Source organism: Astyanax mexicanus, chromosome 20 (assembly GCF_023375975.1).
Source record: "Astyanax mexicanus isolate ESR-SI-001 chromosome 20, AstMex3_surface, whole genome shotgun sequence".
NCBI lineage: Eukaryota > Metazoa > Chordata > Actinopteri > Characiformes > Acestrorhamphidae > Astyanax > Astyanax mexicanus.
The window spans coordinates 19447388-19460547 of record NC_064427.1 but is presented as its reverse complement, the minus strand read 5'-3'; the positions used below and the strand labels follow the sequence as shown (position 1 = coordinate 19460547).

Below are 13160 nucleotides of genomic sequence, written 5' to 3'. Positions count from 1 at the left end.
TTACATTGACTTCCATTGAAAGTTGACAAGGTTTTTTCTCTCTCCTGTAAAGTTGCTGGTTTGGAGATATGAGTTTTATTGGACAGCAATATATTTACATTTGTGAATAGTTTATAATGCATTGTATTGTTTAGTTGACTTTAGTATGTCTGTATGTCTATATTTAGGTGAATCAGAATATATATATAGCTCTGGAAAAAAATAAGAGACCACTAAAAAGAGTTACAATATAATATAATATAACATAATATAATATAATTTAATTTTGCACAGTGTAATTCAGTAGATTACTAGTTTACTAGCCTGTAATGTGAGTTTAAAACGTGTATAAACAATATACTCTCTTTTGCTGAACTACTCCTGTATTGTATCATAGTTATTGTATGTGCTGAATGTAGTCTGAACACATATACTGTATATATGTACTGTGTAATAATAATATGTATACTATATATACAAAATTACTCAAATTACTGTCTCCTTATTATTACGATAAACCTGCTTTAACGTTAATAAAACAACGCTAAAACACATACCTGAGTCAGAAACGCTCCATCCAGTTCCTGGAGAAGTAGTTCCAAAGTCCCAGACTAAACTTTGATATCACACACCAATACAGCAGGACTACAATTCCCACAATCCAACAGTACAGCACTGTTTTCTGCACTGTAGTTTGTTTAAGGCAGGTGTCAAAACCAAGGAAGAGGTCAAGACTGAGCTCTGGTCTTCAGGTCTGTGGTCTTGTTTTTTAGGTCTGTGTTCTGGTCTTCAGATCTAGACTGTGGTCTGGTCTTTAATTCAGGACTGGGTCTTGAGATCAGGACTGTGGTTTGGTCCTCAGGTCTAGACTGGGTCTTGAGATCAGGACTGTGGGCTGGTCTTCAGGTCTAGACTGGGTTTTGAGATCAGGACTGTGGTCTGGTCCTCAGGTCTAGACTGGGTCTTGAGATCAGGTCTGGGTCTTGTTTCCAGAACTGTGGTTTGGTCCTCAGATCTATACTGGGTCTTAAGATCAAGACTGTGGATTGGTCTTTAGGTCTAGACTGGGTCTTGAGATCAGGACTGTGGGCTAATCCTCAGGTCTAGACTGGGTCTTGAGATCAGGACTGTGGGCTGGTCTTTAGGTCTAGACTGGGTCTTGAGATCAAAACTGTGGTCTGATCCTCAAGCCTCTAGACTGCAGTCTGGTCTTCAGGACTGGTCTAGTCTTCAGATCAGGACTATGGTCCTGTCCTCAGGTCTGTGGTCTGGCCTTTAGTTCAGGTCTGGCTCTGGTCCTCAGGTCTCTGGACTGTAGTCTAGTCTTCAGATCTGTGGTCTTGTCAGATCTTCTGAACAGGACTGTGGTCTGGTCCTCAGGTCTCTGGAATGGAGTCTAGTCTTCAGGACTATATTTTGGTCTTCAGATCAAAACTGTGGCCTGGTCCTTAGGTAAGTGGTCTGAACTATGGTCTGGTCTTCAGGACTATGGTCTGGTCCTCAGGTCTGTGGTCTTCGGGACTGTAGTCTGGTCTTCAGATCAGGTCAGGTGTTTAGGAGGACGGTTGGGAGGAAGTGAAGCGGTGGAGTGTGGACACACCTGAGGCTGGAAGGAAATGGAGCAGGCTGTAGAGGCCGGTGGGCGTTTCAAACTCAGAGCAAACATTAACTGATCTTTGGACTCAAGGGCAGAGCAGAAACACAGCGACTGTACGAGTGACGTGGATCATAAAACCACCAACCTGACCATTCAACTCAAACACACTCGGCCACTCCGTCACCTCACGGTCACGTACTACAGACCAACACAAAGCAGTAGAAGATTTTAATCAAATAAAAATCTGTATTAGTATTCCAGAAGTAGTCTTCTGGGGTTTGTCTCTACCAGTTTTGCACATTCAGAGACTAGAGAGATTTTTGCTCATTCTTCTTTATAAAACAGCTGAAGCTCAGTCAGGTTGGATGGAGAGCGTCTGTGAACAGCAGTTTTCATGTCTCGCCACAGAAGCTCAGTGGGATTTAGGTCAGGACTTTGACTTTTTGAGCCATTTTAACACATGAATATTCCTTAATCTAAATAATTCCACTGTAGCCCTGGCTGTAGTATGTTTAGGGTCATCGTCTTGCTGGAAGGTCTCAAGTCTTTTACAGCCTCCAACAGGTTTTCTTCCAGGATTGTTCTGTATTTATCACCATCCATCTTCCATCAACTCTGACCAACGTCCTGTCCCTGCTGAGGAAAAGCATCCCCACAGCATGATGCTGCCACCACCATGTTTCACAGAAGGGAATTAATTACAAACAAGAAGTAATTAAATGCAAAATAACACAACCTAAATATAGACCTATTTTACCAAAATTTACGTATACTTTTGTTTTTCCCCCACAAGGGAACACATGCATTCCTGGACAAGCTGAGAGATCCAGAAGCAGTACCTGAAGTGGGAGGAGCATATAGACTGAGGTATTAGAGTAATATTATGCTAAGAGTAATATTTTACAGAAATATGACTTGAGTGGAACCAGACATTAAAGCATATCCTAGTGAAAAAAATATATACACTTAAGTGCACTTAAAACATATTGAGAAATGTCTAAGTATGCTGTAAATATACTAACAGATTTACGTATGTACTTACCTAAATATATATTAAAAGTACATATATATTATGTTTTCATCAAATGTTTGAAAGTAAACTTTGATCAAACTTTTTAAAAAGCACAATATAGTGTATTTAAAAAAATATGTACAGCTATGAAGTACACTTTTTTAGTTTAATGTAATTCTATATAATTCAGTTCAAGTACAATGTATCTTGTAACCTTTTAGAAAGTAAATTAAATTACTACTACTTATTAAAAAAATAAAGTACATTTGTAACACACTAAAAATATACTGTAGTACAGTATATTAAAACATATTTTATACCGAATGAAGTACACTAGAAATGTGCTACTTACAAAAAACAGGAACAAGAAGCACATCAACATCGATTCTGATATAATAGTGATACAGTTGTTATACTCAATAAATGTATTATAATTTTACTGTAAACATATTTAAATTATGTGGTTACATACATGAAGTAGTATGTTTAAATGTTACTTAAGTATATTTAAAATAGTTCCATTTTAGTACAGTTAAAGCTCCACTAGGTAGGATTGAGATTTTGTGCTCGTGGGCTCCCCCTACAGTTGTAGAGTGTAATAAATGTTTCAGGTCAATTAGTTTCTCTTTCTCGTTTTCTGGCTTTCACAGACATATTCGGTCTCTTTCCAGCTTCTACCAGAGTGTCTGTATGTTAGTTTGTAAAGAATGAACCAGTAGTGCTTGTAGAACTGTTAGAACTAAAGGTCGGAAAGCAGGTCGCAGTTCTTGCGAACGTTAGTGACGGCCGCCTCAGAAAACTTACAGAGTCTGGTTTGAGCTCAGAGGAGCTTCGGCACAGATACGACAGCACCGCTATTCACTGCAGTGAGTTTTAAGCTGTAATTTTACTTCTTTAAAAAGATCAAAAATCAAGAAAATCCTACTTAGTGGGGCTTTAAGTACATTAATTATGTGGCAACAAGAACACTTTAGTGCACTATAGCATAATAATACGTAGTATACTTTAATCTACTGTTTTTTTCACTAGGGTGAGCACTAATCTGAGCCTGCTATTTAAATACAAAATATATAAAACTGACAGGTAACACTGATTTAACATTGCAGACATAAAGAACTCACAGAGCATCACAGAGACTCCAATTTTTCTTTCAATATTTTATGTAAAAACTTGATTGACTGATGTTGGAGTGTACATACAGTACATACACGTTTTAATAATCACACCAACACAACGCAGTCGTTTCCGCAGAAGTGACAGAATACAATATATAAATAAAAACTCGATTCACAATCCCATTAAAACATGTGGCTTGAACACACCTGTTGCATCACATGCTCTTTTTTCAGTCACTTAGTGCAAGAATTCACATGTTTAAAAAAAATACATAAAAAAAAAAGTGAACACTTGCACAAATTGGCACGAGGAATATTCATATATACATACATATACATAAACATATACATATACATAAAGAGTGGTAGTAGCTTTTTTGTTAAAAAGTAATCACAAAATCACAGTAACTAACAGTGTGTATATACATATATAAAGTATACAGTGTACAGTGTGTATATAGTGAGTGATCGTTTACACACAGATGTGCGCTATATATAAACGTGTTTTTTTTCTTTTTTTAAGTGAACGTTGGCAAAACGTAGGCAGTGTTTTAGTGGTTTAGGACAGTAGACTGCAATATATATTTTACAGTCCGAGTGAGTTGAGTGTTTTTGCACATTTCTCCGATTGCATGACGGATTTTCAGTGTAATAAAATGCAGGATCTTGAAAAAAGCTGAGAAAAGCTGAGAAAATCTGAAAAAAAGCAGGAAAAAGCTGAAAAAAAAAAAAACACGTACAAGAATACCAAAGCCTTCAACTAAAGAAAAACAACCATAGAAAATATGAATATACGATATATATACAAATATTGCTATGGCATACAGCCTTTTTCAACAAGAAAACATAAAATAAGAGGAAAAATATAACAAATAAGAGGCAACGGAGCACAGAAACAGTTGAAGAGTTAAAGTCACTTCACAACAGCGAGAGAGATTAGAACATTAAACAAAACAAGACAGACGAAACCATAAAACATCATTTAAATTAATTTAAGCAAATGACTGGAAATTATTAGAGAAAATAAGATCAAATAAGGCCGCTCAGCTGTAAAAATATATTTAGAATATATATATATATATATATATATATATATGTATATATGTGGGTATGATTTATTGATATACCCTGGTGATCATAATTTAATATGAGCATTGAGTGGATCTGTGAGTTGTATTGGTCCCATAATTCTATTTACACATTTATATACCACCACTAATTACATACAGCACTAATTCATACCGGTTCATTCACAGCAGAGTACAGTACAACAGCCCTTCTCCTCCTCCTAAATTAATTTAAATAGTAAAGTGATTAATTCAGACTATGAAGGAACACTGTATAAGGAATGATATAGTAACTTAAAAGTATCAAACAAACCAAAATACTCTGTGAAGCACAAGCATTTAGGTCCTGATGAGTGCCAGTTCTATCATTGTAATGTTTTTGAAAGCCTGAATTCCATGTGACTCTACCTCATAAAACTGACTGAGAAACTGCAATATTTGCAATAGAAAATTGTAAAATATATAAAAAACGTATTGTTGCTGTCCAATGAAAAAAATTTTTTTTTTTTCCAAAACAGCAACTTTACAGGAGAGAGAAGAAAAAAAAAATTCTAATCTTTTAATGGGAGTCGATGTAAAAACAATTTATTTCAAGTCATTTTAAAGTATTTCTATTGGTCCATTCATCAAGAGATTTTGACACACGGTAAGAAACAGTCTGTCAGTTAAAATAAATGAAATAAACTTAAAATCGACAAAGATGCTTGTTTTTCATTAGACAGCGACGAGTTTGTTGAAAACTTTTTTTTTTACGTGTACTAAAACAAAAATTCCACTCGTTTTTCTTCATAGTTTGAATGACTACTATAAATCTATTAATCCATTAATATATTAAAGCAGAACATTTTAAAAAATTCAAAACTGGTAGTACGGTTTTGTGGGTCTGAATTACAACCTATAATTATTATTATTATTATTATTATTATTTTCCACATGGTTATTACATCAATTTAACCTATTTACTTGATTATTAATAAGATAATTTTTCAACCTTGAAATAGGTCAGTATGGCCAAAAATAGTACAGGAGCTTTAAAGAAAACAATTTTTGAGATTTTAAAGAGCATTTGGGACAATTTTAGAGAGTTTGAAAGGTTTCCTATGACAGTACTAACATGCTATCATGTATTTTATGTGAAATGTAAGACAATAAGACCATCATCATCATCATCCACAGAACACCAGAACACACCCTCCTCGGTTCGAAAGGCACACGATTGGCTGTCAAACACATCATGAATTGCTTTTAAAGTGAGGCGATACGTTTATATACCACTTATTACAGATTACAGGGTCCTAAAAACACAAACTGAACCTACTGGTGAGAAAAAAAATACACACAGTTCTAACTGTCCTCAAATGTGAAGAACATTCACCAAGTAACCGCAAAAATAAAATAAAAAAATAGCAATAATAAGGCTTTTATACACATGGTAAGTGGGCGGGGTCAATAGGGGGCGTAGTTAAAAAAAAAAACAAAAAAAAAAAGTGCACAATACATCTAGGGACCCTGTGTGCTCTAGTGTTTGAGGCCTATCTAACATATAAAGTGACCAAAGGCTAAATATATACACTGTATATGATGAGTGGTGAGAGTGAACGAGGAATGTAATATACACAATACACCTTAGAGGACAGCTGACCTGGGAACGCCCATGCACACCTGTATAAATTGTGAGGTGCTATCATGTGTGAGTGTGTCCTGTGTGTGTGTGTATCAGGAATACGTCATAAAAGGCCAATTTACCATCCAGTGTTCTTTAGTCATGTAAATGTATGGTATCTGGCATCTGTATTGTAGTGCTGTCAAAGGCAAAGGCTTACGCCACCATGTTTAACAGCCAACAGCACAATTTCTTAGTTTCGTAATTTCGTAATTTCAACCTTTAACCTAGAGATTAATGCAATTAATGCACATTTTCGTGCTTTACCTGTTCAAGCTCACCTGATTACCTGATTAATCTCACCCGCTCAATGCCAGGTGAAGTTGTATTGCTGTTAGTGCAGGTAAATCAGAAAACAGTGGCCAAAAAAAAAATTCTGTTTCAACCCACGTGATGAGAATAATTTTTTTGATTTTTTATATTTTTGTTTTTATGTATATATTATTATCATTATTATTTAGAAATAGACAGAATATGATGATATCTCATCAGTATATAAGGTTTATATATGGTATCTGGAATTGGTATATTAGTGCTGTCAAAGGCAAAGGCTTACGCCACCATGTTTAAAAGCCACCAGCACAGTTTTCTAGTTTCATAATTTGATGCTTTAAACTAGAGCAGGTTAAAGTAGCAATTTTGGTGCACATTTTCGAGCTGTACCTGTTCAAGCTCACCTGATTACCTGATTAATCTCACCCGTTCAAAGCCAGGTGTAGTTGTATCGCTGTTAGAGCAGGTAAATTAGCAAATAGTTGCCAAAAAAAACAACAGTTTTAACCCAAGTGATAAGAAATAAAACTTGTTAAAACTTTTTTTTGACAGCCATAATTGATATTTTTGCATTTGTATATATTTATATATAATTATTATTAGAAGTAGACAGAATATGATGACATCTCATCTGCAAATATGGTATATATATGGTATCTGAGTAGGTTCAAGAAGCAATTTTGGTCCTGGTGGATTTAATTCACATTCATGCCCATTTTCGAGCTCTACCTGTTCAAGCTCACCTGATTACTTTATAATCTCAACTGTTCAATGTCAGGTGTAGTTGTATTGCTGTTAGAGCAGGTAAATCAGCAAACAGTGACCAAAAAAAAATTTTAACCCAAGTTTTAACCCAGGTGATGAGAAATAAAACTTGTTAAAACTTTTTTTGACAGCCCTAATTCATATTTTTCTATTTGTATATATTTACATATATTTATTATTAGAAGTAGACAGAAAAATGATGACTTCTCATCAGTGAAAAGTGAAACAAGCAGCCACATAATAAGTCCAGTGCATTACAGCCAGATAGAAAGACTCCTCCTCTTCCTCCTCTGGCTGGCTCCACCCACTCCGTTAAGCCCCTCCTCCTCCTTCGTTGATCATCAGCAGCAGTTCTCCAGTCTGTACAGATCCTCCTCTAGTTTTATAATCAGACATTTATCTGGTTCCTCCGGTTCCTCACCTTCCCTCCTCGGCCGAGCGAGTTTCCGACTTCAGTTTAACGAACTCTTTTGCGACCTCGTCTCCGGAGCGCTGCGACAGGATGCGCATCACCGTCAGCCCCGTGTCGTCCATGTGCACCTGAGTACCCAGCGGGCACCAGCAGGCACAGCTGGCCCTCTGCGCCACGTCTCGCAGCTGGATCACGGCGATGCCCACCACCCGGTCCGCCCGGCCGAAGCAGTAATCCTTCACACACACCTGCAGCTCGTAACACTCCGGCCCGTCCTCATTACCCAGAATACTGCAATTAACACACACACACACATATAAAACATTTACATTATTACAAATATACACTTAAAAATGTCCTAAATCTGATTTTCTGACCAAATCTGGTGTTTATTTCAGGCTGTTCACACTGTTAATCTTCCTAATGTGACCCGTATCTCACATCTGTGTAAGAGCTGTGCTTGACGTTAAGTTTCCCTTTAATCTTTGAGTCTGAATCTTAAGATCAGCTGAGCTTATTACCAATAATTCACCCCAGCTCACTAAAAAAAACAAGAACAAGTTTATGTTTTTTCCCTACATTTCCTTCGGGATAAATAAATCCATCCATCCATCCATCCATCCATCCATCCATCCATCCATCCATCCATCCATCCATCCATCCATCCATCCATCCATCCATCCATCCATCCATCCATCCATCCATCCATCCATCCATCCATCCATCCATCCATCCATCCATCCATCCATCCATCCATCCATCCATCCATCCATCCATCCAGTTATTCTCTAATGGTCAGGTTTATGTTATTTTATTACTTTTCCTTTTAGCCATTTTCGGCCAATTCATTAGGGACACTACATGGCTGCAATACAAACCTTCTAATATTATTGAAAAAACAAAAAAAACAAACAAAAAAAAACACATCAGTCTAAACATTTATGAGCTCTGTTATCTAATTTTTCCACCACTGAGGCCCTCACTCACTGGTTCATTGATAAAAACACACACATCTTTCATTTAGGTAGAAAACAAAATAACTTTCATCTCCAAAACAGCGACTTAATTTAGACATGTAACATGTAAGTCATTTTGGAGCATTTCTATTAGTCCTCTTGTAACATTTTTGTTTGCATATATACACATATATGAACATTTGATAAATACAAAGTTTTGGATTACTATGCAAATTTACTGCGGTGAGATACACACTGCAATTTTTCCCTTGTTTTGTACAGCAGTACTTATCACTAATATCACTAACACATCAAAAACAATGCAAAAACCTAAATCAAAACTCTTTGTACGTAAAAAACACCTAATCTAAAAAAAAACTAAAAAATAAACATGTACCACTCGTTTTTCTTCATGGTTTGGATGACTTTACTATAAATCTATTAATCTATTAATATATTAAAGCAGAACATTTTAAATAATTTAAAACTGGTAGTAAGGTGTTGTCGGTCTGAATTACAACCTAACATTAGTTATTTTCCATATGGTTATTACATCAATTTAACCTATTTACTTGTTTATTACATTAATTTCTCTATATGTTTAAACCTTGAAATAGGTTGAAATATTTACCACAGTAAACACATGCATTTATTACACATACCTAAGGAGGCCATACATATCTAACGAATACACATATATACATACAGCCCTGGAAAAAATAAGCCATCTAACCAAGCTGAACTGCTTGAATTTTTGCACCAGGAGTAAATATATATATAGGCATAAAATAAGGCATTTAAAACACATGAGGAAAAATTATCCTCTTCCTCCTCCTGTGAATTCTGAGTATCTGATGAAGTTTCTACTCACAAGTGAAAGGTCTCATTGAATTTGGGGGCCCAGCTGTTGTTCTTGGACTTGGTGGTGAATTTGCGCTTCTTGTCGCTGAGGTGAGGACCGATCATCGTTACCTCCACAAACGGACGGAACATTCCAGACGTCTGCCACTTCAGATCATTCGCCGCCACCACTGAGGAGGAATAACGTGATTAGTGATTAGGCTGAACTGACTATAAAACATGTTATAAATTACATAAACTGATAAGCTCTTATATTTCTATATAATAAGTTATACAGCGTCCTATTTTAGCGATATGTGGATGAGCCATTAACAGTGCATTGTGCAGCTTGATTTAGAGCAGTGCGTCAGTGAGTCTTTGCTACCACGAATTCGGGGAAAAAAAATAGAACTAAAATCTAAAATCTATCTAAAAATAAATAAATAAATAAATAAATAATAAAAATCAGCAACAGTAATAGGTCCGTGGAAGTTATTTTAAAAAGACAAGTAAATAAGTAATTTTGGGTCATTTCTATTGGTCCCCTTATAATTAAATTCTGAAACAATATAAACAACAACTGCTGGATTAAAATGTAAATATATATATATATATATATATATATATATATATATATATATTTTTTTTTTTTTTTGCATAAACACACTACATAGGATATACATGTTGTACAAAACTTTTTCTTGTACAGCAGTACTCATAACACAAACACATCATAATAATACATCCTGATGCAAAAACCTAAATCAAAGCAACATTAAAAATCTTGAACTTAAACTGAACCTAATAGTAACTTTACACCTAAAAAACCCATAAAAAAAACAACAATAATTTAAAATATAAATAAAACAAATCCAGAGTTTCATTATTTTACTAATGTTTGTAGAAGCAATTTTTATATATCTGTGGCCATGGATGTGATTGGAAAACTGAATTCGCATTTTTGCTATGAAATAAAAAATATTAATAATAAATTAATCATGTTAATTAGACTCATTCTAAAGAGAGAGAGAGTCTCACCTTTCACCGTGACCTTGTGCTCTCCTGTGCCGGGGTGGGTGAACAGGTCAATCTGAATGGAAACCTCTCCCACCGGTTTATCCACACCTGAACCTGAGATTAAACACACACACACACACACAAACCAAAACATTACTATAAAGGAAATATCATAGAAAATAAGTCGCAAATAAAAATGAATAAATAGGATTAAACACTTTTAAAACACTTTTAAATACAACAGTCTAACATTATTTGTTGTTCCAATACACACAAAGTAAATAAAATGTGTATAACAAGTACAGGGGTTGGACAATGAAACTGAAACACCTGGTTTTAGACCACAATAATTTATTGTGGTGACGGACAGTTCTGGTGGAAACAGGAGAGTTGAGGTGCACACTGAATTCTGCCGTGATTTGGGTTCAGCCGTGGTTTTATGTTTATTGGATACAATCCGGGTTAACACCCGAACATCCCTTTCAGACAGCTTCCTCTTACAACGTCCACAGTTAATCCTGTTGGATGTGGTTGGTCCTTCTTGGTGGTATGCTGACATTATCCTGGATACCGTGGCTCTTGATGCATCACAAAGACTTGCTGTCTTGGTCACAGATGCGCCAGCAAGACGTGCACCAACAATTTGTCCTCTTTTGAACTCTGGTATGTCACCCATAATGTTGTGTGCATTGCAATATTTTGAGTAAAACTGTGCTCTTACCCTGCTAATTGAACCTTCACACTCTGCTCTTACTGGTACAATGTGCAATTAATGAAGATTGACCACCAGGCTGCTCCAATTTAACCATTAAAACCTCCCACACTAAAATGACAGATGTTTCAGTTTCATTGTCCAACCCCTGTATACGTAATTGCAATCATTTTCTTGGAGAAATATTTCATTTTCTGCTTTAAAGAGGATCAGGCAGAGGAAGGTGAATATAAACCAGCCTGAGATCAGAACCTACCCCGAGACGGCTGAGTTCTCTCACTGGGAGTTATCCTCATCCCCTTCCCACCATGCACTGGGGCAGGTGGAGCGGAGACGGAAGCACAGGCAGAAGAATAAAGGAGACAGGAGAAGTGAGAGAGCAGAGAAACGAACAGAAAAGAGACAGGTAAAGATACAGCCAGCGAGAGGAGAGATACAGACACGACACATAGAGAACTGATACAGACTCAACAGCGCCCTCTGGTGTATACCTTTAACAAGAACATAATGAAGGAAGAAAAAAAATTGGCTAGAGAGAGAGAGAGAGAGAGAGGCGTAGAGAGAGAGTGGTAGAGAGAGAAAGAGAGAGGACTTCATGTTTCTGCTACCTGCCTACTCTCCCTATTTTTGTGTGTATTTATCTTGATATCTATTTTGTTCTATTCTATTTTTATTGTCTTCTTTTATTTTCTTATATTATTTTATATATATTTATCTATTTAACAACAGCTCTTGGGTGTAAACTGCACCGTAAGATCACAATTTCTTTCCACCTCATGTATCACATGTGATGCAAATGACAATAAAATCTTCTTGAATCCTTGAAAAGCATCCTTGAATCCTTGTTAATCCTGAAAATAACTCAAGTTCTGTTGGTGTAGTTGTATGTAATCTTTCTTTTTTCTGTTAAATGCTTTGGAAATAGTGTTGCATATTACACTTGTGTCAATAAATCTCTGTTAAACTGAACAGAGAGAGACGGAGATAGAGATAGAGAGAGAGGTAGAGATTAATATATGTATAATGATCTGTAGTAAATGCTGTACCCTGGGTGTGCTGGGTGGTGACGAAGGTTTTGATGAGGGTGTCAGTGGTCTGGGTGTAGAGGGACAGGGCATGGCGGAGGGACGTCAGCTCTGGGCTTTTCTCCAGAAACGCCTTCTTCAGCCCGTTCCCTCCAGCATGGAAATATTGCTGAGCGAGAAAGAAGAGAATTTTGGTCAATATCACATGTAATTTTGTAACTATGCAACTAAATTAGGGCTGAAACTAATGACTATTTTAGTAATTAGTCGACTGATGTGCAGATTATTTTTTTCGATTAGTCGATTAATCGAGATTATATTTGAGTTATTCCTTATTCCTTATAAACTGCACCTTAACAGCTACATTTTTAGGATCCTAGACAGATTCAGCTGAACATTTTGATAGTTTGACGTACCTTTATTACCCTAAACAAAGTTACAAAGTACAGGATCACACAGTTCAGACCCTGCCATGTGATTGGCTGAGAGGTGTTCTATGAGTGCCGTTATCAGTCGGTAATGCACTGTAACCAAAGCTCTCCATGTATTACATGTATTACTTCGCCACATACAGGTAACCTAGAAACGATGCAGCGCTTACAAGCCAAACAGCACAGCAGCTACAAACATAGCAGCAATGAAACTATTTTAACTGGCAGAGTGTTAATAACCAAATAGACAGATCGTATTTTCTCGTCCTCTTTAACTCAAAATCTTTCAATAAACA

The 13160-nt window shown here is 36.2% G+C and overlaps 2 protein-coding genes across 5 annotated transcripts in view; both read right to left on the bottom strand.

Annotated features, from left to right (window-relative positions):
* atp8b5b (ATPase phospholipid transporting 8B5b) overlaps positions 1-1607 on the bottom strand; it is a 34758-nt gene extending 33151 nt beyond the window's left edge. Inside the window, exon 1 of the mRNA XM_022681119.2 lies at positions 537-1607. The gene's annotated coding sequence lies outside the window, so the exon portion shown is untranslated. The remainder of the gene's footprint in view (positions 1-536) is intronic.
* A 2131-nt stretch (positions 1608-3738) lies between these two features.
* Positions 3739-13160, bottom strand: part of unc13bb (unc-13 homolog Bb (C. elegans)) — a 144066-nt gene continuing 134644 nt past the window's right edge. For 3 of the 4 annotated variants that reach the window (XM_022681117.2, XM_049468626.1, XM_049468623.1), the window contains 5 exons: positions 12455-12602; positions 11665-11721; positions 10718-10810; positions 9711-9870; positions 3739-8174 (listed from right to left, as the gene is read on the bottom strand). In XM_022681117.2, the coding sequence (XP_022536838.2) occupies positions 7889-8174; positions 9711-9870; positions 10718-10810; positions 11665-11721; positions 12455-12602 (744 nt within the window). In that variant the 3' untranslated portion in view covers positions 3739-7888. The remainder of the gene's footprint in view (positions 8175-9710; positions 9871-10717; positions 10811-11664; positions 11722-12454; positions 12603-13160) is intronic. The other variant, XM_049468624.1, reaches the window with a different exon arrangement.